At 54.2% G+C, this 27,005-nt stretch overlaps 1 protein-coding gene across 1 annotated transcript; it reads left to right on the top strand.

The window, feature by feature from the left end:
• Position 1: 1 nt before the first annotated feature.
• On the top strand, positions 2–26,539 carry LOC103109690 (carnitine O-palmitoyltransferase 1, liver isoform; the record flags this gene model as incomplete). Its single annotated transcript, XM_060177359.1, has 15 exons — positions 2–46; positions 3,839–3,916; positions 5,363–5,470; positions 7,673–7,760; positions 8,483–8,678; positions 9,843–10,031; positions 12,151–12,256; positions 12,858–12,974; positions 15,992–16,156; positions 18,840–18,896; positions 20,543–20,677; positions 21,646–21,798; positions 23,626–23,739; positions 24,367–24,459; positions 25,100–26,539. Coding segments are annotated over 15 exons (1,743 nt in total), but the record flags the coding sequence as incomplete, so codon positions are not given.
• Positions 26,540–27,005: the final 466 nt, after the last annotated feature.

The raw sequence follows: 27,005 nt of genomic DNA on the forward strand, positions 1-27,005 counted from the left end.
GCTGCAGTGGTACCTGAAGCTGAAGTCCTGGTGGGCCACCAACTACGTGAGTGTCACCGTCACACGTGCCAGAGGGCTGCACTACATTCTCTCTCCTTCCTCTCTCTGTCTCTTACTAATGACTAAATAAATATATTTTTAAAAAATGACCTGGGGCAGGGGGTGGTCTGGGCAGTGGCACACCAGGTTACGCAAACATAGTACTAACCTCAAGGACCCACAGAAGGATCCCGGTTTGAGCCCCTGCTCCCCACCTGCATGGGGGGAAGCTTTACAAGTGGTGAAGGAGGTCTGCAGGTGTCTCTCTGTCTCTCTCCCTCTCCTTGTCTCCCTCTCCTCTCAGTTTCTCTCTGTCCTGTCCAATAAAATGAAGGGGAAAAGATGGCTACCAGGAACAGTGGATTCATAGCTCCAGAGATAACCATGAAGGCAAAAGAAAAAAAAAAAAGGGGACCCAGGGCTGGGCGGTGGCTCCCCTGGCAGAGTGGACGTGTTGTCACGCCCTGGTGCTCGAGGCCCTGGCACCTCATGCAGCACCATACAGGACACCAGGGTGAGTTCCAGAGATGGTGGAATCATGCTGTGACGTCTCTCCTGTCTCTCTATCTCTGTGTCGGGAACAGAGTGGCACTGTGATTGCCAGAGGCCTAAGCTTTGCAAACAGACACAAGAAAGAGAGATAGAACAAGAGAAAGAAGAGAGAGGGAAGGAAAGAAGGAATGAAGGGTGACATGGTTCCTGGACCCAGAAGCTCTGGCCGTGGTCAGGAAGAGATCTCTACCCTGGAGGGCCTTGGGGACCCTGGGGACCTCCTTGGGACCCCGTACCAGCACGGAGGATCTGAGAGAACGGCAATGCCTTGACCCTGGTGGAGCGCACGCTACCACACGCAAGGACCCCACTCAAGCCCTAGTTCCCACCTGCAGGGGGAAAGCTTCACGAGCTGGAGCAGGGCTGCAGGGGTCTCTTTCTCGCTTTTATTATTATTATTTTATTATTATTATTTTATTATTTCTTATCGCTTTTATTATTTTGAAAATATTTTATTTATTAATTATAAAGATGGGAGGAGAGAGAGAGAAAGAACCAGAGTGCTGCTGGGGATTGAAGTGCAGACCTCATTCTTGAGTGTCTGGTGCCCTGTTCACTGCACCACCTCCCGGACCCCATCTTTCTCTCTTTTCTTTTCTTTTTTTTAAACATTTATTTATTTATTTATTTATTTATTCCCTTCTGTTGCCCTCGTTGCCCCATCTTTCTCTTATCCTTATTATATATGCATGTGACTATGTCCAGGAGCTGCCTCCCAGGCCTGTGTTTGCTTCCCTCCTTCCTTCCTTCCTTCCTTCCTCCCTCCCTCCCTCCTTCCCTTCCTTCCTCCCTCCCTCCCACCCTCCCTTCCTCCCTCCCTCCCTCCCTTCCTTCCTTCCTTCCTCCCTCCCTTCCTTCCTTCCTTCCTCCCTTCCTTCCTCCTTCCTTCCTTCCTTCCTTCCTTCCTCCCTCCCTCCCACCCTCCCACCCTCCCTTCCCTCCCTCCCCCTCCTTCTTCCCTCCCTCCCTCCCTTCCTTCCTTCCTTCCTTCCTTCCTCCCTCCCTCCCTCCCTCCCTCCCTTCCTCCCTCCCTCCCTCCCTTCCTTCCTTCCTCCCTCCCTCCCTTCCTTCCTTCCTTCCTCCCTCCCTCCCTTCCTTCCTTCCTCCCTTCCTTCCTTCCTTCCTCCCTCCCTTCCTTCCTTCCTTCCTTCCTTCCTCCCTCCCTTCCTTCCTTCCTTCCTTCCTTCCTCCCTTCCTTCCTCCCTCCCTTCCTTCCTTCCTTCCTTCCTCCCTCCTTCCTTCCTTCCTCCCTCCCTCCCTTCCTTCCTCCCTCCCTCCCTTCCTTCCTTCCTTCCTCCCTCCCTCCCTTCCTTCCTTCCTCCCTTCCTTCCTTCCTTCCTCCCTCCCTTCCTTCCTTCCTTCCTTCCTTCCTCCCTCCCTTCCTTCCTTCCTTCCTTCCTCCCTTCCTTCCTCCCTCCCTTCCTTCCTTCCTTCCTTCCTCCCTCCTTTCCTTCCTTCCTCCCTCCCTTCCTTCCTCCCTTCCTTCCTTCCTTCCTCCCTTCCTTCCTTCCTCCCTCCCTCCCTCCCTTCCTTCCTTCCTCCCTCCTTCCCTTCCTTCCTTCCTTCCTCCCTCCCTCCCTTCCTTCCTTCCTCCCTCCCTTCCTTCCTTCCTTCCTTCCTCCCTCCCTTCCTTCCTTCCTTCCTTCCTCCCTCCCTTCTTTCCTTCCTCCCTTCCTTCCTCCCTTCCTTCCTTCCTTCCTTCCTTCCTCCCTTCCTTCCTTCCTTCCTTCCTTCCTCCCTTCCTTCCTTCCTCCCTTCCTTCCTTCCTTCCTTCCTTCCTTCCTCCCTTCCTTCCTTCCTTCCTTCCTCCCTCCCTTCCTTCCTTCCTTCCTCCCTCCCTTCCTTCCTTCCTTCCTTCCTCCCTTCCTTCCTCCCTCCCTCCTTTCCTTCCTTCCTTCCTCCCTCCCTCCCTTCCTTCCTTCCTCCCTCCCTTCCTTCCTTCCTTCCTCCCTCCCTCCCTTCCTTCCTTCCTTCCTTCCTCCCTTCCTTCCTTCCTTCCTTCCTCCCTTCCTTCCTCCCTCCCTCCCTCCCTTCCTTCCTCCCTCCCTCCCTTCCTTCCTTCCTCCCTCCCTCCCTCCCTTCCTTCCTTCCTCCCTTCCTTCCTTCCTTCCTCCCTCCCTTCCTTCCTTCCTTCCTTCCTCCCTCCCTCCCTCCCTTCCTTCCTTCCTCCCTCCCTCCCTTCCTTCCTCCCTCCCTTCCTCCCTCCCTCCCTCCCTCCCTCCTTCCTTCCTCCTCCCTTCCTTCCTTCCTTCCTCCCTCCCTTCCTTCCTTCCTTCCTCCCTCCCTCCCTCCCTTCCTTCTTCCTTCCTTCCTCCCTCCCTCCCTCCCTCCCTTCCTTCCTCCCTCCCTTCCTTCCTCCCTCCCTCCCTCCCTCCCTCCCTCCCTTCCTTCCTCCCTCCCTCCCTCCCTTCCTTCCTTCCTCCCTCCCTCCCTTCCTTCCTCCCTCCCTTCCTCCCTCCCTCCCTCCCTTCCTTCCTTCCTTCCTCCCTCCCTTCCTTCCTTCCTTCCTTCCTCCCTCCCTCCCTCCCTTCCTTCCTTCCTCCCTCCCTCCCTCCCTCCCTTCCTTCCTCCCTCCCTTCCTTCCTCCCTCCCTCCCTCCCTCCCTCCCTTCCTTCCTTCCTCCCTCCCTCCCTTCCTTCCTTCCTCCTCCTTCCTTTTTTCCTCCAGGGTTATTGCTGGGGCTGGGTGCCTACACTACAAGTCCACTGCTCCTAGCAGCCATTTTTTCCCATTTTGTTGCCTAGGACAGAGAGAAATTGACAGGGGAGGGGGAGACAGAGAGGGGGAGAGAAAGACAGACACCTGCAGACCTGCTTCACCGCCTGGGAAGCGACCTCCCTGCAGGTAGAGGGCAGGGGGCTCAAGCTGGGTTCCTTGAGTGGGTCTTGTGCTTCACTATGCGCACTTAATCCGGCACACCACCACCCGACCCCATTTTCATTTATTGTTATTAATCTTGAGAGGAAGGAGGGAATGAGAGAGGAGAGAGGGGGAGACAGAGAGAGAGAGTGGAGAGAGACCACAACCCCGCTTCACGATAGCCTTCTTGATGCTGCCTCCTGGTGCTGGGACTTGAACCCACCGCCTGGAGCCCAGTGAGATGTGTGTCCCTGTCCCCCACCCCCAGTCTGGGTGTCAAAGTCTGTTCCCACACGCCCTCTGTCCCTGCCCCATTGCATTGTGGTCGCTCTCTCTGGAACATCCCGGAGCCCCGCTGAGTCGGCCTTCACTCTCTCGTGTCCTGCAGGTGAGCGACTGGTGGGAGGAGTACGTCTACCTGCGGGGTCGCGGGCCTCTGATGGTCAACAGTAACTACTACGCCATGGTGAGTACCCCCAGGGCCCGGGACCCCTCACGTGGGGCACCAGAGACGGCCCAGTGTGTGCCCCCCAACAGCAAAGAGAAAGCAGGACGGAAGTTCCGCTGCTGAGAGCAGGAGCCCCTCCCTGGCTGCGTCTGAGTCTGGGCTCTCTCCCGGGAACAGACAGTACTGGGACTTGCGTCCGTCTGTATCACGCGCCCCCACCCCCGTCCCCAGAGCTTAGGGACCGAGAGGCCCCCTGCAAGGGCTGCATTAGCCTCCAGGCCTCAGCATGAGTCTCCTCTCCCTGACTCCCCCCCCACCCCCGTCTTCCTGGGACATGGGTCTGGGGTTTGCTGGAAGCCCCCCACCCCCAACCCCACCCCAAGTTTGGAGTTTGGGCCCCCATCCTTTCTCTTTCTGATCTTCGATACGTGGACTTCGCTCCTCTTCCTCCTCTCCCCAGTTCTCTTTCTTAGTCATTTGTCTTTCTTTCTTTTTTTCTTTCTTTCTTTCTTTCTTTCTTTCTTTCTTTCTTTCTTTCTTTCTTTCATTAATATCCTTTTTGTTGCCCTTGTTGTTTTATTGTTGTAGTTATTATTGTTGTTATGGGATAGGACAGAGAGAAATGGGGAGAGGAGGAGAAGACAGAGAGAGGGAGAGATAGACACCTGCAGACCTGCTTCACTGCTTGTGAACAGACTCCCCTGCAGGTGGGGAGCCGGGGGCTCGAACCAGGATCCTTACGTCGGTCCTTGGGCTTTGCGCCAGGTGTGCTTAACCTGCTGCGCTGCCGCCCGACTCCCAGTCATTTGTCTTTCTCTCCTGCAGTTACACCTCCCCAGGGCCCTGTCCCACTAGGGAAAGATAGAAACAGGCCGGGGATATGGAGCCACCTGCCGACCCCCATGTCCAGCAGAGAAGCAGTTACAGAAGCCGGAACTCCCACCTTCTGCAGGCACTGAGCCCCAGCGATGACCTTGGAGGCAAAAATAATGACATGAAATGAAATGAAATGAAATGGGAGGGAGAGAGATAGAGAGACACCCGCAGCCCTGCTTCACCACTTGTAAAGCGCGCCCCCTGCAGGTGGGGACCAGGGTCCTTGCGCACTGTGACTAGCATGTGTGCTTGACCAGGTATACCACCACCCGTAAGACATTTTTTTATTGTAGATAGAGGACAAGAGTCAGAGAGAAAGGGGGAGACCTCACAGCACCGCCCCACCCCCTCCGTGGAGCCTCCCTCTAGTGCAGTGATGCCAGTGCCAGGGCTCGAACCCGGGAGCTCCCGCGTGGCAAGGCCAGCCCCTCCTCCCCTTATTACGTGCTTCACTGCCTTGAACCCCACTCCCCATCGACAACAGCCTCGACCTGAGAGAAGGGTTGTGGGGTGGTGTGGAGGGAGTCCTCCTGTGCACCCCTCCCCGGAGGAGGAGGTGACCCCGCCCGCCACCGCATGTCCCCCCAGGACCTTCTCTACATCACCCCCACGCACATCCAGGCCGCGCGCGCCGGCAACACCATCCACGCCATCCTGCAGTACCGCCGCAAGCTGGACCGTGAGGAGATCAAGCCGGTGGGTGCCAGGGTTCGAGGCTTGCCTCTGCTCGTCCCCTGAGAGCTGTGTGAGTGAGTGTGAGTGTGTGTGTATGAGTGTGTGAGTGTATGTATGTGAGTGTGTGTGTGAGTATGTGAGTGTGAGTGTGTGTGTAAGTGTGTGTGTGTGTGAGAATGTATGTGTGTGAGTGTGTGTGTGTGTCTGTGTAAGTGTGTGTGTGTGTGTGTATAAGTGTGTGTGAGAGAATGTATGTGTGTGTGTGAGAGAGTATGTGTGTGTGAGTGTGTGTATATATGTGTGAGTGTATGTGTATATGTGTGAGTGTGTGTGTATTGTGTGTGATTATGTGTGTGTGAGTGTGTATGTATGTGTGTATGTATGTGTGTGAGTGTGAGTTTATGTGTGTGTATGTATGTGTGTGTGAGTGTATATGTGTGTGTGAGTATATGTGTATGTGTGTGAGTGTGTGTGTATTGTGTGTGATTATGTGTGTGTGAGTGTGTATGTATGTGTGTATGTATGTGTGTGTGAGTTTATGTGTGTGTATGTATGTGTGTGAGTGTATGTGTGTGTGAGTGTATGTGTGTGTGTGTGAGTGTGTGTGTGTGCATGTGTGTATGTGTGTTTGTGTGTGTGTGAGTGTGTGTGTGTGTATGAGTGTGTGTGTGTGTATGAGTGTGTGTGTGTGTGAGTGTATGTGTTTGTGAGTGTATGTGTGTGTGCGTGTGTATGTGTTTGTGTGTGTGTGTGTGTGTGAGTGTGTGTGTGTGGTGGGGAGGGGGGATGTCAGAGTGCCAATCCTGAGCTTCCCTAGCTGAGTCATCGTGGTTTTTTTTTTCTCTTCTCGAAATACTGCTCAGCTCTGGCTGTGGGTGGGTGGGTGGTGCTGGGGATTGAACCCAGGGCCACTCGTGTGGAAGCCTAGTGCTCTGCTGAGATGCTGTATCTTGTCGAGGCTCACACTGATTTTTCTTTTAAATTATTTATTTATTTATTTCCGTTTTGTTGCCCTTGTTCTTTTGTTGTTGTTGTTGTGGTTATTATTGTTTCTGTTGATGTCGTTGTTGTTAGGACAGAGAGAAATGGAGAGAAGGGGAGAGAAAGACAGACACCTGCAGACCTGCTTCACCGCCTGTGAAGCGACCCCCCTGCAGGTGGGGAGCCGGGGGCTCGAACCGGGATCCTTACGCCGGTCCCTGCGCTTTGTGCCACGTGCGCTTAACCCGCTGCGCCACCGCCCGACTCCCTCTCTTATGTGATTTTTAAAAAGTATTATTCTTCATTTGCCATGAGGATTATCCCTGGGCTCGGTCGCCTGCACGACTCCATTGACCTCAGTGACTTTTTCTGGTTGAGGGTAAGAAGCAGAGACAGAGAGACACCTGCAGCCCTGCTTCACCACTCCACTCGTGAAACTTCTCCCTGCAGGTGGGGACGGGGTGCTGGGACTCAGCTTCTCACACACAGCTGGTAAGGTGTCCACTTTGCTGGGTGACTCACCGCCCGGCCGGCCCCTCTGATATATCGGCAGGTCCGCAGTTGTCTATTTTTCTGTCGCCCTCTCTCTGTCTCCCCTTGCCCTCTCGGTTTCTCTCGGTCCTATCCAGTACAATGGAAAAATGGTCGCTGTGGTCCGAGAGGTGGCGCAGTGGATAAAGCACTGGACTCTTGAGCAGGAGGTCCCGAGTTCAGTCCCTGGCAGCACATGTGCCAGGGTGGCGTCTGGTTCCTTCTCTCTGTCTCCTTTCTCATAAATAAATAAGTGAAATCTTTTTTTTTTTTTTTTTAAAAAGCCTTAAAAGAAAAAATGACCGCCAGGAGCAGTTGATTTGTAGTGGTGCTGGTATGAAGCCCCAGCAACAGCACTGGGAGCAAATATACATGAGAGAGAGAGAGAGAGAGGAGAGAAAGGGAGAGAGAGGAGGGAGAGAGAGATTCAGACAGGCATCGAGGAGAGAGACCTCAGTACCTCGCTGCCATCCACGGAACCTCCCAGCGCTGTGCCCGTTGCTGTTCTGTGGTGTGATGTCTGACCCGGGGCCTCACCTGGGAGAGAGGCACAGGCTTCCTGCAGAGCCCCGGCCCTGGGGTCAGCGTTCTGTGGAAGGTCTGGGAAGACGTTCAGCCCCCTCCCGGTTCCCTGTGTGCAGCCTGGCCGGCTGCCCGCCCCTTGCGTTAGAGGTCTCGGCCTGTTTGAAACATACACACCTCCCCTTCCAGATCCGTCTGCTGGGATCCACCATCCCGCTCTGCTCAGCTCAGTGGGAGCGGATGTTCAACACTTCCCGGATCCCGGGCGAGGAGAGCGGTGAGTGTGTGTGTGTGTGTGTGTGTGTGTGTGTGTGTGTGTGTGTGTTGGGGTGGGGGGTTTCTGTCCTAATCCTTGGAGCCAGGAGCCGGGAACAGAAGCATGCTGGGGGGCTGGGGGGGGGGGGGGCTAATCTTCTGTGAACATTCCTTCTGCTCCATTTCCTTGGTCTTTTTTTTCCCTGTCTTTTAACTTTTTTTATATATATTTTATTTATTTTCCCTTTTGTTGCCCTTGTTGTTTTTTATTGTGTTGTAGTTGTTGTTGTTATTGGATAGGACAGAGAAATGGGGAGAGGAGGGGAAGACAGAGAGAGGGAGAGAAAGACAGACACCCGCAGACCTGCTTCACCGCCTGTGAAGCGACTCCCCTGCAGGTGGGGAGCCGGGGGCTCAAACCAGGAACCGTACATCGGTCCTTGCGCTTTGTGCCACCTGCGCTTAACCCGCTGCGCCACCGCCGACTCCCAGAATCATTATTATCGTGATTACTGTTATTATCTTCCTAGAGCCCTGTTGAGCTCTGGCTGATGGTGGTGCTGGGAATCGAACCTGGGCCCTCAGAGCCTCAGGCAGGAGGGTCTTTTGCAGAACCCCCGTGCCGTCTGCCTGTCCTCGAGACTCACTCTGTCTATTTTGTGAGGGGACGGGAGGGGGCTGTGCCCTGGCCCGTGGGGTCCCCGAGCCCTGGCGGGGGCCGGGCCTGAAGCATGTGTCCCGCAGACACCATCCAGCACGTGCGGGACAGCAGGCACCTGGTGGTGTTCCACCGGGGCCGCTACTTCAAGGTGTGGCTGTACCACGACGGCCGGCTGCTGCGGCCCCGCGAGCTGGAGCAGCAGATGCAGCGCGTCCTGGACGACCCCTCGGAGCCGCAGCCCGGCGAGGAGCGGCTGGCGGCCCTCACTGCGGGCGACAGGTGCGACTCCCGCCGCTGCGCTGGGTCCTGGGCGGCCGGGTGTCCCCTGATCTGGGGGCAGCAGAGACACGTCCCGTCCCGTCCCCCACGTGAGGCCACCCCGGGGGTGTCCAGCAGGGGTGAGGCCGGACGCTGCAGCTAGAGAAATCGCAGCCACGTGGGAGATGCCTTTTAGCCGCCAAGAATCTGCCCGGCTTGGGCCAGAGAGATGGGTCACGCAGTAGAGTGCACGCTGGGCGAGGCAGAACCCAGGTTCGAGCCTCTGGGCGCCACGTGGGGGCACGGTGCAGAGGGTAAGCTTCAGGGAGTGGTGGAGCAGTGCTGTGGTGTTTTTCTCTTGTCTCTCTGTCTCCTCCCCACATCTAAAATAATAATAATAACAGTTATGTAAAGCGCAAGGACCCGAGTAAAGATCCCGGTTCGAGCCCCCGGCTCCCCACCTGCAGGGGAGTCGCTTCCCAGGCGGTGAAGCAGGTCTGCAGGTGTCTGTCTTTCTCTTCCCATCTCTGTCTTCCCCTCCTCTCTCCATTTCTCTCTGTCCTATCTAACAATGATGACATCAGTAACAACAGCAATAATAACTACGACAATAAAAAAACCAAAGAGGGGAGTCGGGCTGTAGCGCAGCGGGTTAAGCGCAGGTGGCGCAAAGCACAAGGACCGGTATAAGGATCCCGTTTCGAACCCCGGCTCCCCACCTGCAGGGGAGTCACTTCACAGGTTGTGAAGCAGGTCTGCAGGTGTCTGTCTTTCTCTCCTCCTCTCTGTCTTCCCCTCCTCTCTCCATTTCTCTCTGTCCTATGCAACAACGATGACAACAACAATAATAACTACAACAATAAAACAACAAGGGCAACAAAAGGGAATAAATAAATAAAATAAAATATTTTTTTTAAAAAACAAAGGAAACAAAAGGGGAATCAATCAATAAATAAAACAACAACAACTAAGCATGCTAGGGGTGGTGGAATCATCCAGGTCCAAAACCCAGCAAAAATTCCTTGCTGCAAATAGTAATAATAATTCCACCAAGTCTGGGGCAGAGAGCTAGCTCACCTGCCCTGATAGGCATACAGCCCAAGCTTGAGCCCCAGCACCACATGGGAGCAACACAGCGCCAGGGGAAGCTCTCCCCAGTAGCTGCAGGCGGTCCCCTCCCCACAGAGTGCCCTGGGCCAAGTGCCGCCAGGCCCACTTCGCCCGCGGGAAGAACAAGCAGTCTCTGGACGCGGTAGAGAAGGCCGCCTTCTTCGTCACCCTGGACGAGACAGAGCAGGGCTACCGCCAGGAGGACCCGGTGACCTCCATGGACAGCTACGCCAAGTCTCTCCTGCACGGCAGGTGCTACGACAGGTGAGCACTGCTTCCCCTCAGACGGGGGGGCCGTGGGGCAGGGTGGGGGGGCACTCACTCACTGGGGCTTCTACCCGGCGGGAGGTTTGCTAGGCCACCAGCCGTGGGTGGGCAGGTGCCAAGGAGAGGAGCCACCCGCCCCAGGGCCATCAGTTCGCGCATTTGTGTCTTTCATGGGCTCGTCTCTGTGAGGGACGAGAGAAGCCCACCGGCATAGGAGACGCCAGGGATGGGACCCGGGACCTTGTGTCTGAGAGGCCAAAGCTCTATCCACTCTGCCTCCTCCCAGGCTGCTGTTTTCACCTTTTCAAACTCTTAGACTCCAAACCCTCTTTTGGAAATTATTATTATTATTATTATTATTATTATTATTATTAATTAGTCTTGACAGGACAGGGAAGTTGATAGGGGAGGTGGAGACAGAGGAAGAGGGGCCCAGGCAGTGGCACACTGGGTTAAGCACACATAGTACAAAGCGCAAGCACCCGTGCAGGGATCTGAGTTCAAGCCCCGGCTCCCCACCTGCAGGGGGTAAGCTTCCCAAGTGGTGAAGCAGGTCTGCAGGTGTCTCTCTGTCTCTCTCCCTCTCTGTCTCCCCCTTCTCTGTCCATTTCTCTCTGTCCTGTCCAACAAAATGAGAAAAATGGCCACCAGGAGCAATGGATTCATAATGCCAGCTCCAAGCACCAGTGATGATTCTGGAAGCAAGAAAGAGAGCGAGAGAGAGAGAGAGAGAGAGAGAGAGAGAGTAGGGGGAGGTAGAAGAAATAAAGAAGAGAGGGAGAGAGAGAGCCCGTTCAAGACCCCGGTCCCCACCTGCAGGGGGGAAGCTTCGCGAGTGGGGAGGCAGTGGTGCAGGAGTCTCTCTGTCTCCCTCCCTCTCCATCCTCCCCTTCCCTCTCGATTTCTGGCTGTCTGTAGCTAATAAAGATATTTTAGGGGCCGGGTGGTGGTGCACCTGGTTGAGCGCACATGTCACAGTGTGCAAGGACCCGGGTTCGAGCCCCCAGTCCCCACCTGCAGGGGGAAAGCTTCACAAGTGATGAAGCAGGGCTGCAGGTGTCTCTCTGTCTCTCCCCTTCTCTATCCCTCCCTTCCCTCTCGATTTCTGGCTGTCTCTATCCAATCAATAAATAAAAGATAATTAAAAAAATTTTTTTTAAAAAGACAATTTAAGGAGTCTGGCGGTAGCGCAGCGGGTTAAACGCACATGGCGCAAAGCACAAGGACCGGCGTAATAATCCCAGTTTGAGCCCTGGCTCCCCAGTAACAACGATATAAATAACTACAACAACAATAAAAAACAACAAGGGCAAAAGGGAAAATAAAGAAATATTTAAAAAAAGATAATTTAAACTTTTAAAAAAATTATCTTTATTTATTTATTTATTGGACTGAGACAGCCAAAATTGAGGGGAGGAGGGGGAGATAGAGAGGGAGAGACAGAGAGACACCTGCAGACTTGCTTCACCACTCACAAAGCTTTTCTCCTGCGGGTGGGGAAATTTAAAAAAATATTTATTCCCTTTTGTTGCCCTAGTTTTATTCTTGTAGTTATTATTGTTGTTGTTATTGCTGATGTTGTTGGATAGGACAGAGAGAAATGGAGAGAGGAGGGGAAGACAGAGAGGGGGAGAGAAAGACAGACACCTGCAGACCTGCTTCACCGCCTGTGAAGCGACTCCCCTGCAGGTGGGGAATCGGGGGCTCGAACTGGGATCCTTATGCCGGTCCTTGTGCTTTGCGCCACCTGCGAGAAAAAAAAAATTAAGAGAGAGAGGGGGAGGGAGGGAGAGAGAGAAAGATACTTGCAGCAGGACTTCCTCTTGCCTGAAGCTCCCCGGTGAGGAGGGGAGTAGGAGTTTGGACCCGGGTCCTTGTGCAAGGCATTGTGTGTGTTCAACCTGGTGTGCCGTTATCCGGCTCTTTCACTTGTTTTAATGGGAGAGAAAGAGAGAGCCCAGAGCCCTGCTGAGCTCTGGCTGATGGCGGTGCTGGGGACTGAACATCTGGCCTCGGAGCCTCAGGCAGGAGAGTCTGTCTGCAGAACCCCGGTGCTCTCTGGGGCCCGTGACCTTTCCCACTCACGCTCTGCCAACCTGCTCTGCCCCCTTTGCAGGTGGTTTGACAAATCCTTCACGTTCATCGTCTTTAAAAATGGCAAGATAGGCCTGAACGCGGAGCATTCCTGGGCCGACGCCCCCATCGTGGGCCACCTCTGGGAGGTGAGGTGGGCGCCCCCCCCCACGCCTGTGGACATGGGGGTGCAGGTCTGAGGCCCCCTGGTGAAGCCTGTGCGGGGGACGCTGTCTGACTGGAGAGCGGGGATTCTGTCATCTCCTGACTCCTGGCCTCAGGGCCGACCTCCCCTCCCTCCTGCCGGCCGGTGAAGCCCCTAACGTCACCTCCAGAGAGATGTGGCATCAAAAAACGGCAGCTGGTTCTAATTCAGTGATTTCGAGGCAGATCTGAAACCCACTTGGTTCCCTCCCTTCCTCCCTCCCTCCCTCCCTTCCTTCCTCCCTTCATTTCCTTCTTTTTATATATTTATTGAATATTGGATAGAGACAGAGAAATTGAGAGGGGGAGAGGGAGAGAGACAGAGAGACCCCTGAAGCCCTGCTTTACTGGTGAAGTTTTCCCCCTGCAGGTGGGTCTGGGTTTGAGCCCCCACCTGCAGGGGGGCGGGGAGCGTCACAGGATGATGAAACGGGCCGGCTGCCGGGAGTGGGGCAGAGGTGTGTAGGCAGCGGAATCCCGGCTTGTCCGAGCCGGTGCTCCCTGCCACCCCCTCCTCACTCCCTGTGTCCCCTCCTGCCCCCGCAGTACGTCATGAGCACCGACTGCTTCCAGCTGGGCTACACAGAGGACGGCCACTGCAAAGGTGACATCAACCAGAACATCCCTGCGCCCACCAGGCTGCAGTGGGACATCCCCGAGGCCGTGAGTCCGGGTCCCTCGCACCAACCTGTGGGTGGGTGGGGTCCCAATCTCCTGCTGAGGGTTGGGGAGGCGGCTGCCTGAGGCCCTGGGCTGGGTGTCTGGCACCAAATTTAAAAGTTAATAGATGGGGAGTCAGGCGTTAGCGCAGCAGATTAAGCGCACGTGGCGCAAAGCGCAAGGACCGGCGTAAGGATCCCGGTTCGAGCCCCCGGCTCCCCACCTGCAGGGGAGTCGCTTCACAGGCGGTGAAGCAGGTCTGCAGGTGTCTATCTTTCTCTCCTCCTCTCTGTCTTCCCCTCCTCTCTCCATTTCTCTCTGTCCTATCCAATAAAGATGACGACAACAGCAATAATAACTACAACAATAAAACAAGGGCAATAAAAGGGAATAAAGAAATATTTTTAAAAATTAATAGATAACGCATCTCACAGCTTTTGGGCTCCAGCTTTCGGAGATACTTTTTCCCTCCTCCCGGAGCATCGAATGTTCTGGGGGTGACCCAGGAGAGGGACCTGTCAGTGTTTCCTAAGTTCAAAGCTCCTAAGTTCAATCTCCAGCACCACCATCAGCCAGAGCTGAGCAAGGCTCTGGGGAAAAAAAAATAAAAGAAAACTACATTAAACATCACTTCCTTTCAGAGGTGAAATATTCAAAATGGGGAGTTGGGTGCTAGCACAGTGGGCTAAGCGCATGTGGCACGAAGCGCAAGGACCGGCAGAAGGATCCTGGTTTGAGCCCCCGGCTCCCCACCTGCAGGGGAGTCGCTTCACAAGCGGTGAAGCAGGTCTGCAGGTGTCTGTCTTTCTCTCCCCCTCTCTGTCTTCCCCTCCTCTCTCCATTTCTCTCTGTCCTATCCAACAACGACAATATCAATAACAACAGCAATAATAACTACAACAATAAAACAAGGGCAACAAAAGTGAATAAAGAAATAAATATTTTAAAAAACTCTTTAAGAAAAGAAAGAAATATTCAGAATGCCAATCTGTAATGGTTAAACTGTGAATTTTGCTTTCTCATTTCATTTATTGATTGATTTATTGATTATTGGGTAGAGACAGAGAGAAATTGAGAAGGGAGAGGGAGAGAGACAGACAGACACTTGCAGCCCTGCTCCACCACTCATGAAGCTTTCCCCCTGCAGGTGAGGACCGGGGACCTGAACCTGGGTCCTTGTGCTCTGTAATGTGAGCGCTTAGCCAGGTGCGCCATCACCTGGCCCTTGGCTTCTCATTTTTTATGGTTACCTTAAGGTTGGTAGATTAATTAATGAGGAAGAGGGCAGAGAGAAGACTCAGGTGCACCTGCTGGAGGGTCTTTCCAGAAGGCACTTGGGGGCAAGAAACACCAGCTCTACAGGCCGGGAGGTGGTGCAGTGGCTAGAACTGCGGACTTGGAAGCATGAGGTTGGATTTGACCCCTGGCATTGTGTGTGCCAGTGATGCACTCAATCTCTCTCTCTCTCTTCCCTCCCCCCCATTTTTATGTTAGTAAATAAATCTTTAAAAATATGTGAAATTGGGCTGGGAAGACAAGGATTGTGGTTCTGCCTGTGGGACCAGATGGTGGCGCCACTGGTTAGGTGCTCATGTTACAGTGCGCAAGGACCTGGGTTCAAATCCCTGGTCCCCACCTGCAGGAGGAAAGCTTCATGAGTGGTGAAACAGGCTTGCAGGTGTCCTCTGTCTCCTTTCCTCTCTGTCTGCCCCCTCCTCTCTCTGTTCCTCACTGTCTCTATTGAGCAGTAAATAAATAAAAATATTAAAAAACATGTGATCTGGGAGGTGGCGCAGTGATAAAGCTTTGGACTCTCAAGCATGAGGTTCTGAGTTCGATCCCCGGCAGCACATGTACCAGAGTGATGTCTGGTTCTTTCTCTCTCCTATTTTCTTTCTCATAAATGAATAAATAAATAAATAAATAAATAAATTTAAGAAAACTCTCCTGTTTGAGGCTCTGAGGTCCCAGGTTCAGTCCCCAGCACCAGTAGCAGACAGTGCTGAGCAGGGCTCTGGACTCTCTGTATTTCTTTCATTAAAAATAAACAAAGATATTTTGTTAATGTTTAAAGATGATTCTTCAATGTAGGAAAATTGGTGCCATTTTTGGTACTGCACGTTTTTCTTTTTCTTTTTGCCTGTACTCACTGGAGCTCGGTGCTGGCACTACAAACACAGCCCCCGTGTTGCACGTTTTTATTTAATGATTGACTCTTGTCTGTTTATTTATTATCAATATTTTATTTATTAATTAATGAGAATGATAGGAGGAGAGAGAGAAAGAGCCAGACATCACACCGGTACATGTGCTGCTGAGGGTTGAACTTGGGACCTCATGCTTGAGAGTTCAGTGCTTTATCCATTGTGCCACCTCCCAGATCACACCTTTTTATTTAATGAATGAGAGGGAGAAGCATTTCTCTACCTCTATAATACTGTTTGGTTTTGTTCTTTATTATTTGATTTTTTAATATTTATTTCCTTTTGTTGCCCTTGTTTTATTGTTGTAATTATTGTTGTTGTTATTGATATCGTTGTCGTTGGCTAAGACAGAGAGAAATGGAGAGAGGAGGGGAAGACAGAGAGAGAGGGGAGAGAAAGACAGACACCTGCAGACCTGCTTCACCGCCCGTGAAGCAACTCCCCTGCAGGTGGGGAGCCGGGGGCTCGAACCAGGATCCTCATGCCGGTCCTTGTGCTTTGTACCACCTGCGTTTAATCCAGTGTGCTACCGCCCAACTCCCTTGTTCTTTATTATTTATATTCAGTATCATGTATCAAACCCAGGGGCTCATACCCTCATGCGAGACAGGTGCTTCCCCCAGCCCTGCCCTGACCTGGAGGGTCTGACCTCCCCCCTGCCTTCTCCCCAGTGTCTCCAGGGCTGCTCTCACAGCGGGGGGAGGGGGCCTCAGCAGGACTGGGGCCGGGTGGTAGCTCGTGGGAGAGAGTGTCTGCTCCTGGTGGGCTTCTTGGGGGCGGTGGGCTGACCCTTCTCCCATCCTCCTCCACCTGCAGTGTCAGGAGGTGATCCAGGCATCCCTGGGCAGCGCTGACGTCCTGGCCAACGATGTGGACTTTCACTCCTTCCCCTTCGACTCGTTTGGGAAAGGACTGATCAAGAAGTGTCGCACCAGCCCGGACGCCTTCGTGCAGTTGGCTCTGCAGCTGGCTCACTACAAGGTGAGGCGGGGCCGGGGCTGGGGGCTCCCTGCAGAACTGCCCTGGGGGAACGGGGCACAAAGCACAAGGACCAGCATAAGGATCCCGGTTGGAGCCCCTGGCTCCCCACCTGCAGGAGAGTCGCTTCACAGGCGTTGAAGTAGGTCTGCAGGTGTCTGTCTTTCTCTCCTCCTCTCTGTCTTCTCCTCCTCTCTCCATTTCTCTCTGTCCTATCCAATGACAGCAACAACAACAACAATAATAATAATAACCACAACAATGATAAAACAACAAGGGCAACAAAACGGGAAAAAATGGTCTCCAGGAGCAGTGGATTCGTGGTGCAGGCACCAAGCCCCAGCAATAACCCTGGAGGCAAAAAAAAAAAAAATGCCCTGGGGGACCGGAAGCCCCGGCTAAGGCACGAGGGGGCATCTCTGCTCTGCCTGCAGAGGACACAGGTCCCGGGCTTGGGGAAATAGCGGGTGGCTTGACGTCTCAGAACTTTGAGCTCCTCTGCCACGAGGGGGGGCTCCGCCGGCCCCCCAGGAAGTACTGGGCTGGCTTGCAGTGGAGACCCTGTGAGTGCAGGTGGGGCAGGGAGGGAGTGCCAGCCCAGGGCTGGGCGGCTCCTGGTTTCTGGGGGGGCCGAGGAAGGGGAGGCACAGCGGCTTCAATCCGAAGGATCCCTTTCTTTTTTCTTGACATTTTAGTTTATTTAATATTGGACACCGGGGTGATGGCTGAGGCTTTGTCTGTCTGTTTGTTTTTAACCAGAGCCCTGCTCAGCTCTGGCTGATGGTGGTGCAGGGGATTGAACCTGGGACTTTGGAGCCTCAGGCAGGAGAGTCTGTTTGCAGAACCATGATGCTGTCTGCCCGTGCTCATGGCTCAGGCTTAGTGCCAGCACTATTCCACCGCTCCTGGTGGCCACCAATTTGGTTTTTTTCTTTTTCTTTGCTAGAAGGTGAGAGATGGAGACAGAAAGAGAGACACCCACAGCACAGCTCCACCAGCCCTCGTGACGCTTTCCCTCTGCAGGTGGGGATTGGGGGCTTGAACCTTTGTCCTTGCGCATGGTGACATGTGCTCTCTTCTCACTGTGCCACTGCCTGTTCCTCTTTATATCTTCTAATTTGTGTCTGGGGAGTGAATGTGGAGCCTTGTGCATGTGTGATACTCCAGACAGCCTCCCAGCCCAATGCTTTTTTTCTGTTCATTCCCCCCCCCTTTTGTTGCCCTTATTGTTATAGCCTTGTTGTGGTTATTATTGTTGTTGTTAGTGATGTCATTGTTGTTGGATAGGACAGAGAGAAATGGAGAGAGGAGGGGAAGACAGAGAGGGGGAGAGAAAGACAGACACCTGCAGAGCTGCTTCACCGCCTGGGAAGCGACTCCCCTGCAGGTGGGGAGCCAGGGGCTCCAACCGGGATCCTTATGCTTATGCCGGTCCTTGCGCTTTGCAATGTATGTGCTTAACCTGCTGCGCTACCGCCCAGCTCCCCTCTATCCATTTTTGGGGGGGCGCAGAGGGAGACATAGGGAAGGGAGAGACCCCCTAGCACTGCCCCATCACACAGTGCTGTCCAGGGAGCTCCTATGCGGTCCCAGGGTTTGAACCCAGGCCCTCACACAAGGAAGACCTGTACTCTACCCGGTGAGCGGTCTCCTAGCCCCCAAATGCTTATTCTCTTTATTTTATTTTTATTACTTTTTTATTGCCACCAGACTTATCACTGGGGCTTGGTGCTGGCACTACAAATCCACTGCTCCCAGTGGCCATTTTTTCTGATTTAAAAAATATATTATTATTCGGTAGTACAGAGAGAGATTGAGAGAGGAGTGGGGAGCTAGAGAGGGAGACACCTGCAGCCCTGCTTCACCACTTGTGAAGCTTCCCCACTACCAGGGGCTTGAAGTCAGGTCTTGTTTGGATTCTTGTGTTTATTATTATGTTTTCTTAACCAGGTGTGCCCCCACCCGCCCCCACCCCCAAATACTTATTCCCTCCCTCCCTCCCTCCCTCCCTCTCTCCCTCCCTCCCTTCCTTTTTCTTTCATTTTGCCTCCAGAGTTATCTGGAATTTGGTGCTGGCACTATGAATCCACACTCCTGGTGGCCATTTTTTCTTTTCTTCTTCTATTTTATTTGATAGGACAGAGAGAAATTGGGGGGGTAGATAGAGAGGGAGAGATAGATAGACTCCTGCAGCCCTGCTTCACCACTCATGCAATGACCCCCTGCAGGTGGGGAGCCGGGGGCTTGAACCTAGACCTTTGCTCCAGTCCTTGCACATCGTACTATGTGCGCTTAACCGGGTACGTCACCACCTGGCCCCCTCCCGCAAATACTTATTTCCAATGGCTGTCTCCCCACACCCGGGTCAGACTGTAGTTCAATCAGAGGAGACCGCAGAAGAGTCTGAGTGCAGACTCTGCCCCACAATGAGTGAGTGAGTGAGTGAGTGAGTGAATGAATGAGTGAATAGCATGAGTAGGCAAGAGCTCCCTCCAGGACAGAACAGGAACAGCTGTGGAGGCAGAATGGTTCCTCCTCAGTTCAGATAGTTAGATGGAGATGAACTCCGCCAGCCGAGGCCCCCAGAGGCCCTGCAACCCTTAGCACCTGTCACACCTGACGTGTCGGTGTCCCACCCACCCCGTCAACATCTTGATCACCTGTGTCTTTTGGTCCTGCTCCTTAGAATTGGGACACGTGCTGGCCGAGACTAGAGGCGGCTCTGCCCAGACGGCCTCCGCAGGTTAACGGAGGGGCGGGGGTGGCTGTGGGCGCCGTCGGCTTGGCTCTGCGAGGGCACTGAGCACCAGCACTCGTTCGGGGCGTCTCTAGCTGGGCGTTTCTTAACAATGGGGGATGGTGCATGGTTCTGCCCCGTGTGTACTTACCCGCCAGAAACTGGGCGTCAAAGAGTGGCCTTCAAACGGACTTTGCATCTTGTGTGCTACGTTAACTTTTTTGGTTTTTTTTTTTTTTTCCCCTTAATTTCATTTAACCAACCCGGGGCCTCACACGTGTGTGACGCTGCTGATCTGCCTTCCCTGTCCAGATGTTATTCTCTGTTGTTGGTGGTGAATATTGTGAGCAAGCACCGTCCCCACCCCTGGAGGCCCTCGGTGCCGGCGTGCGGTGCTGGGGCCTCCTGCGTGCCGGGCAGGCACTGAACTGCTGAGCTGTGTCCCTGGCCCAGACCTGTCCCTGTCCCCTGGGACCTCCAGTCCCCGCCTTTATTTTTTTAAGTAAATCTTTTATTTGTTTTAAATTTTTATTATCTTTATTGAGCAGAGACAGCCAGAAATCAAGAGGGAAGGGAGAGACAGAGACACCTGCAGCCCTGCTTCACCACTCGCAAAGCTTTCTCTCTGCAGGTGGGGACTGGGGGCTCAAACCCAGGGCCTTGTGTATTGTGACATGTGTGTTCAACCAGGAGAGCCCTCTCCTTTTTAAATTACTTACTTATTTTGTTATGTATTATTGAATAGAGGCAGGGAGAAATTAGGAAGGAAGGTGATATAGAGAGACAGACACCTACAGCCCTGCTTTACCACTCATGAAGCTTCCCCCCTGCAGGTGGGGACCAGGGGCTTGAACCTGAGTCCTTGTGCCCTGTGAGCACTTAACCAGGTGCTCCACCACCTGGTCCCCAATAGTTCTGGTGTGGGGAAACTGAACCTGGGATTTTGGGGCCTCAGACACAAGAAAGAGTCTCCTTGCATAACCTTTATGCTGTCTCCACCAGCCCCAGTCTCTGCCGAATCATTCTCAGCACTGCTCAGACATGAGACACAAACACGCCCGGCGTCCCCAGTGGCTCCTGATGTCTGCGAGTCATCGCAGATGGGTCTTGTCATGTATACTAACATGGGCACTTACACATGGGCAGTTGTGCAAGACAGGGGTTTGTGTTATGGGATCGGATGAAGCTGGAACTAGAACTGGGTTACCCAGACACACACACACACACACACACACACACGGTTACCCAGACACACACACACAGGGTTACCCAGACATACACACACACACACACACACACACACACACACACACACACACACACACACACACGGTTACCCAGACACACACACACAGGGTTACCCAGACATACACACACACACACACACACACACACACACACACACACACGGTTACCCAGACACACACACACACACACACACACACACGGTTACCCAGACATACACACACACATACACATACACCCCTGCCCAGCCCCAGCGCCCTCCGCCTGCTGTTTCGGCTTGTGTAAAAACTCACAATGACTAAACCCTGTCGCTGGCCATGGACTCTGCACCCTGCCCCCTATGGCTATCGCCTGCCCCCCCCCCAGGCACCCTGGCTGCCCGCCTGCTCAAACCCTCCCCTCCCCAGGACATGGGCAAATTCTGCCTGACGTACGAGGCCTCCATGACCCGGCTCTTCCGAGAGGGGAGGACAGAGACAGTGCGTTCCTGCACCCGCGAGTCCTGCAGCTTCGTGCTGGCCATGGCGGCCCCTGACCAGACGGTAAGGACCGTGGGGGGCTCCTCCCCACCAGCTGTGCACGGGCCGCCCTGCTGCGCTCTGCTGGGCCCCAGGGCGAATCTCTGTGCAGGAGGTTGGAGTTGGGGCACGGGCCCTCTGGCCCCCAAGAATCATCGGAGGAGGAGGTGCCCAGGGCGGTGTGTCTGGCCTGGCCCCGGGGCCCCACACCTGTACAGCTCATTCTTAGTGCTACCAGGGTCCTCGCCTGACTCAGTGCCGGCACTACGGAAACCCGTGGTGGCTCTTGCTTTCTTTCTTTAAAATATTTATTTATTTATTTATGAGAGAGACAGAAGGAGATAGAGAGAGAAAGAAGCAGGTATCACTCTGGTACATGTGCTACTGGGGATTGAACTCAGGACCTCATGCTTGAGAGACCAATGCTTTATCTACTGCACCACCTCCCAGACCACCTGTTTCTTTATTTTCTTTATATATATTTATTATCCCCTTCTTTTTTTATATTTATTTTATTTATTTATTCCCTTTTGTTGCCCTTGTTGTTTTATTGTTGTAGTTATTATTGTTGTCGTTGTTGCATAGGACAGAGAGAAATGGAGAGAGGAGGGGAAGACAGAGAGGAGGAGAGAAAGATAGACACCTGCAGACCTGCTTCACCGCCTGTGAAGCGACTCCCCTGCAGGTGGGGAGCCGGGGTTCGAAACGGGATCCTTATGCTGGTCCTTGTGCTTTGCGCCACCTGCACTTAACCCGCTGCGCTACAGCCCGACTCCCCCCCTTCTTTTTTTTAAAGCCGATGCCCGTCCCGCTGTCCCCCGGCCTCTGGTCCCTCTGTCCATTTTCAGCAGGAATCTGGGGATGGGCAGGGGTCCCCGGCTCCCTGCCAGCTGCCCCGGAGCCCCACCTACGTCTCAGCCCCTAGTCTGTGGGGGCTTCTGGGTCTCAGCCTGTGGTTTGGACGCTGCTCATGCCCCCTGTCTGCCACCCAGGTGGAACAGAGACTCAAGCTCTTCAAACTGGCCTCAGAGAAGCACCAGCATCTCTACCGCCTGGCCATGACGGGCTCCGGCATCGACCGCCACCTCTTCTGCCTCTACGTGGTGTCCAAGTACCTGGCCGTGGACTCCCCCTTCCTCAAGGAGGTCAGTGCCCGTCTTCCTGGGGCAGCCTGGCAGGTGGGTGCAGCCGGGACCCCAACCGTGGCCAAGTTGTCGGCTCTCTGAGCTTAACGTCCATCACGGTGGGAGACGTTCTCTTGCTGCAGGTCTGCTTTGAGCACACGTGTTCATTCAGGCACAGACAGATGGACGGACACAGCACAGTCCCAGGTCTTCCTCCAGTCCCTCCAGTGCTGTGGCCTTCTCACATGATGCCAGGGTTCAAACCTAGGACACGAGGGCTGACACAGTTGGCCTTGGAACACGCTTTTTTTTTTTTATTCCCTCTTGTTGCCCTTCTTTTTTATTGTTGTAGTTATTATTGTTGTTATTGATGTCATTGTTGTTGGACAGGACAGAGAGAAATGGAGAGAGGAGGGGAAGACAGAGAGGGGGAGAGAAAGACAGACACCTGCAGACCTGCTTCACCGCCTGTGAAGCGACTCCCCTGCAGGTGGGGAGCCGGGGGCTCGAACTGGGATCCTTACTCCGGTCTTTGCGCTTTGTGCCACCTGCGCTTAACCCGCTGCACTACCGCCCAACTCCCTGGAGCGCTTCTTAGTACTGGCTATTTATTTATTTATTTTGCCTCCACTGTTTGGGGAGTTTGGGGTTCAGTGCTGACACTATGAATCCTCTGCTCCCGGCAGACATTCCCCACACCTTTTTTTTCGTTGTAGTCAACAGAACAGAAATTGAGGGGGGAGAGTGGGGATAGAGAGAAGGAGAGACAGAGAGACACCTGCAGACCTGCTTTACCACTTGGGAAGTGACCCCGCTGCAGGTGCTGTGTGCACTTGACCAGGTGCACCACTGCCCAGCACCCTCTGCTCAATTTTTTTTATATTTATTTATTTTCCCTTTTATTGCCCTTGTTTTTTATTGTTGTTATAGTTGTTATTGTTGTTACTGATGTCATTGTTGGACAGGACAGAGAGAAATGGAGAGAGGAGGGGAAGACAGAGAGGGGGCGAGAAAGACAGACACCTGCAGATCTGCTTCACCGCCTGGGAAGCGACTCCCCTGCAGGTGGGGAGCCGGGGGCTCGAACCGGGATCCTCGAGCCGGTCCCTGCGCTTTGCGCCACGTGCGCTTAACCCGCTGCGCCACCGCCCGGCTCCCAATTTTTTAATCTTACCAGAAAACTGCTCTCCTCTGCCAAATGGTTGTGCCTGGAATCAAACCTGGGACCAGTTGTCTGCATAACTGCTGTGTCGTTATCGTTCTGGCTAATTCCTTTACATTCATTTCAAAAATATTTTTTATTTTATTCATTTATTTTTATCGCCTGCAAGGTTATCACTGAGGCTCGGTGCCAGTGCGATAAATCTATTACTCCCAGTGGCCATTTCTTTCTCTTCTTTCTTTTTTTAAATTTTGTTCTATTTTCTTTGATAGGACAGAGAGATGGGAAGATAGAGAGGGAGAGAGACAGAGAAATACCTGCAGGTCGGGAACGGGGGCTCAAACCCTGGTCCTGTGCATAGTAGCATGTGTGCTAGCCTGCTGTGCCCCCGCCCGGGCCCACATGATGTTTTGAACGATGTACTGAATTATCTTGTGTGAGAGACGGATACTCGCACACCAGCTCAGCAGATGCACTGCTGGGTTTCGAACCCAGGGCTTCACACACACACACGGCCAGTGAGCCTCTGGCCAAGGATCTCCCTGCACCACTGCCCACCCCCTGCAGTCCTGAGGTCTGTGGTGTCTGACGTAGCCCAGAGACCGTGGAGCCCCGTGTGCCACCCCCACAGTCGAAGCTGGGGCCGGGGACACTGCCCTGTGGTCACCCCGGTGTCTCGACGCCAGGTCTTGTCGGAGCCCTGGAGGTTGTCCACCAGCCAGACTCCGCAGCAGCAAGTGGAGCTGTTTGACCTGGAGAGGAACCCGCAGTACGTGTCCAGCGGGGGCGGCTTCGGGCCGGTGAGTGGCCAGTGACTCAGCTGAGGCCCAGCAGCCTGCCACCCTCCCCCTCAGGCCTGACCAGGCCTCACCTCCCTCAGCACCCTGCATAGCACCCAGGGAGCCCATGGAGGGTGGGCAGGGCTGTGGGGTGTCTCCTCTCTCAGCACCCTGCACAGCACCCAGGGAGCCCATGGAGGGTGGGCAGGGCTGTGGGGTCTCTCCTCTCTCAGCACCCTGCACAGCACCCAGGGAGCCCATGGAGGGTGGGCAGGGCTGTGGGGTCTCTCCTCTCTCAGCACCCTGCACAGCACCCAGGGAGCCCCATGGAGGGTGGGCAGGGCTGTGGGTCTCTCCTCTCTCAGCACCCTGCACAGCACCCAGGGAGCCCATGGAGGGTGGGCAGGGCTGTGGGGTCTCTCCTCTCTCAGCACCCTGCACAGCACCCAGGGAGCCCATGGAGGGTGGGCAGGGCTGTGGGGTCTCTCCTCTCTCTTGGCAAGGGCTCATCTTCCCTTCCTCCTCTTTCCACTTAGTCTCTCTCCCCTCTTCCCTCTTTCTCCTGCCTCCCTCCCTACCACCCCACCGTCTCCCCCGGAGGTCCCACAGGCTAAAAGTCAGCTAGTGCCTCCTCCTCCCTCTTCGCAGGTCGCCGACGATGGCTATGGTGTGTCGTACATCCTCGTGGGCGAGAACCTCATCAACTTCCACATCTCGTCCAAGTTTTCCTGTCCTGAGACGGTACGTCCCTGCTGCCCCTCTCCTGAAGGTGCCCCCACACACTGACCCTTTTCTCCTTTTTTTAAATCATCTTTTTTAAAGATGTTATCTATTAATTAATGAGGGAGATAGGAGAGAGAGAAAGAACCCGACATCACTCTGGTACCTGTGCTGCTGGGGATTGAACTTGGGACCTTGTGTTTGACAGCCCAGTGCTTTTTCCTCTGCACCTTCTCCTGGACTACTTTTTTTTTTTTTTTAATGCCACAGGGGTTTTGCTGGGGCTTGATGCCTGTACTACGAACCCGCTGATTCCAGATGCCATTTTTCCATTTTTTTTCTTTCTATCCTTTCTTGTTTTATTTGACACAGCAGAGAGAAATTAGGAGGGGAGGGAGAGATAGACACCTGCAGACCTGCTTCACTGCTCATGAAGCACCCCTCCTTGCAGGTGGGGAATGGGGACTCAAACCCGGGTCCTTCCTCATGTTGGCTTGTGCATTTGAGCAGGTGCACGGCTGCCCGGAGCCCCTCCTGGCCTCTCTTTCGGGAGCAGTGCTCCTCTGAAATGAAAAAGGAGGTGGGTTTTCTGGGTGAGGTCTCCAACCAGGGCTGGGTGGGTCCCACCATGACGTGCGCTGTGGTGTCCGCCCGCCCCCAGGACTCACACCGCTTCGGCCAGCACTTGAAGGAAGCCATGCGAGACATCATCACACTGTTCAGCTTCAGCCCCAACTCCTGCCCCAACTCCAAAAAGTGACCCCTGGATGCAGCTGCTGGAGATGGTCCCTCCTGACCACAGAGCAAAGAAAAAAGAAAAGAAAAGAAAAAAAAGGAAAAATAGCAGATTGAAATTGGATTCGAAATTGCCTTTTAAAACCCAGGGGTTCCTTTCAGATGGATAAGAGCATCGCCCTCAGCTTTGTGTTTTTTTTTTTCCTGGAAAAGTGGGCACCCCAGGGACTCCAGGCTGCGGGGATCTTTTGGGGCCCACCAGGGGTCCCTGGGGGGCTGTGGCAAGACCGGCTCCCTTCCTGGCTGGAACCTAGGTCCCTGAGGGTATTGGAATTCCTGTCCCCGGAGGCGAGCACCACAGGCTGAGAGGAAGACACTGTCACAGACGCACAAGTAACGTACTAACAGGAACGCCTGGTCACGGGTGGCTGTCACTCCCATTTGACATCCCTTGTTTGCAGAAGCTCATTTTAGTTTTACCACACCCGCACGTGTTTGAATCCAGTGCCTTAAAAACAACAGCCTCTGAACGAGAGGGTGGGGGCAGGCCTTTGGGACAGTCGTGGGAGGGCGGGCTTACCCTGACGTGTGTGTGTGTGTGTGTGTGTGTGTCCACCCTACCCCACCCCACCCCCTGCCTCCCTGTCCCCAGGGGGCCCCCTCAGCCCACTGCTTTCCAGGGACCTTTCAGAAACAGGGACCAAGGGATAGTGTAGCATTTGCCCCAGAATCCCCCCATGGAGGCAGCTGACCCGCCCTGGTGGCTAGGAGAGTGACGTCTGTCCCCAAGAGGAGAGGGCACCACCTGAGTGGCGCCGGGCAAGGCTGACTCCCATGAGGCGAAGGCCGTGTGCTCTGGGGTGGGGGGTCCACACTGTCTGGTGGACTCCCCCATGGCAGGTGGACGGGCGGCGGGCACAGAGCCCACGCTGGTTTCACTGGTGTCGTGTCACAGTGCCACCCCGTGGGACCAAAGATTTGGTTCTGTTCTTAAAAGCAAGAATGGATGGGTGGGGTCAGAGCCACCAGTCCCCGCCATGCCCACCCCGTTGACATGTGGTACAGGAGCCCTTCTGCCTCGGGCAGGCATCAGGCACTAAGCCCAGCCGCTGCCCAGTGCAGATCCCGGCCGTGTTGACTCGGCGGTGGCCATCCCTGCAGACAAAGGAAGGGAGAGTGAGCTTTTAACATGGGGGGCGAGAGTATTATGTATTTAATGTGATTTGGAACAACCACAGTGGAGATGGCACCACGACGAGGTTCTCTTGACCTGTCTATTGCATGTAAATACCGTCTGCTCTTTCGGATGTAAATCTTAGAAACTGCAGCGTGACGTTCTCGGTAATAAACGCATTAACCGCCTCTGCTCCAGTGGTTGTTGACAGCCCTTGTGTTACACTGAAGGGGGTCAAAGGTCAGGTGCCCAGCTCAGGCATTGGGTGGGGGCCCGGCAGTAAAGACCCACTGGTAGTTCAGTGGGCAGTTTGATGGACCTGGATTACCTCCCTGACACCACATGCCAGAGCACTGTGGGCAGCACCAGAGGAAGCTCCGTGGATGGTGGGGCTGCACTGTGGTGTCTCTCTTCTTCTTCTACCATTGCCCTTCTTCCGTAGCCAGTCAACAGCGTCAGGTTGAGCCTGATGTCAAGTTTCGAGACCTCCTTTGAATCTGGAGAGGTGGCAGTCGTTGACTATGTGGGTCACAGTCTGTCTGGAGCCGCAGGGGCAGTTCGGGTCATCTCTGGCTCCCCAGTGGAACATAGCGGCGCACCGGCCATGGCCTGTTCCATAGCGATGGAGGAGGGCCCAGTCATAACATGCCAGGTCAAA

This window comes from Erinaceus europaeus, chromosome 17 (assembly GCF_950295315.1).
Source record: "Erinaceus europaeus chromosome 17, mEriEur2.1, whole genome shotgun sequence".
NCBI classification, from domain to species: domain Eukaryota; kingdom Metazoa; phylum Chordata; class Mammalia; order Eulipotyphla; family Erinaceidae; genus Erinaceus; species Erinaceus europaeus.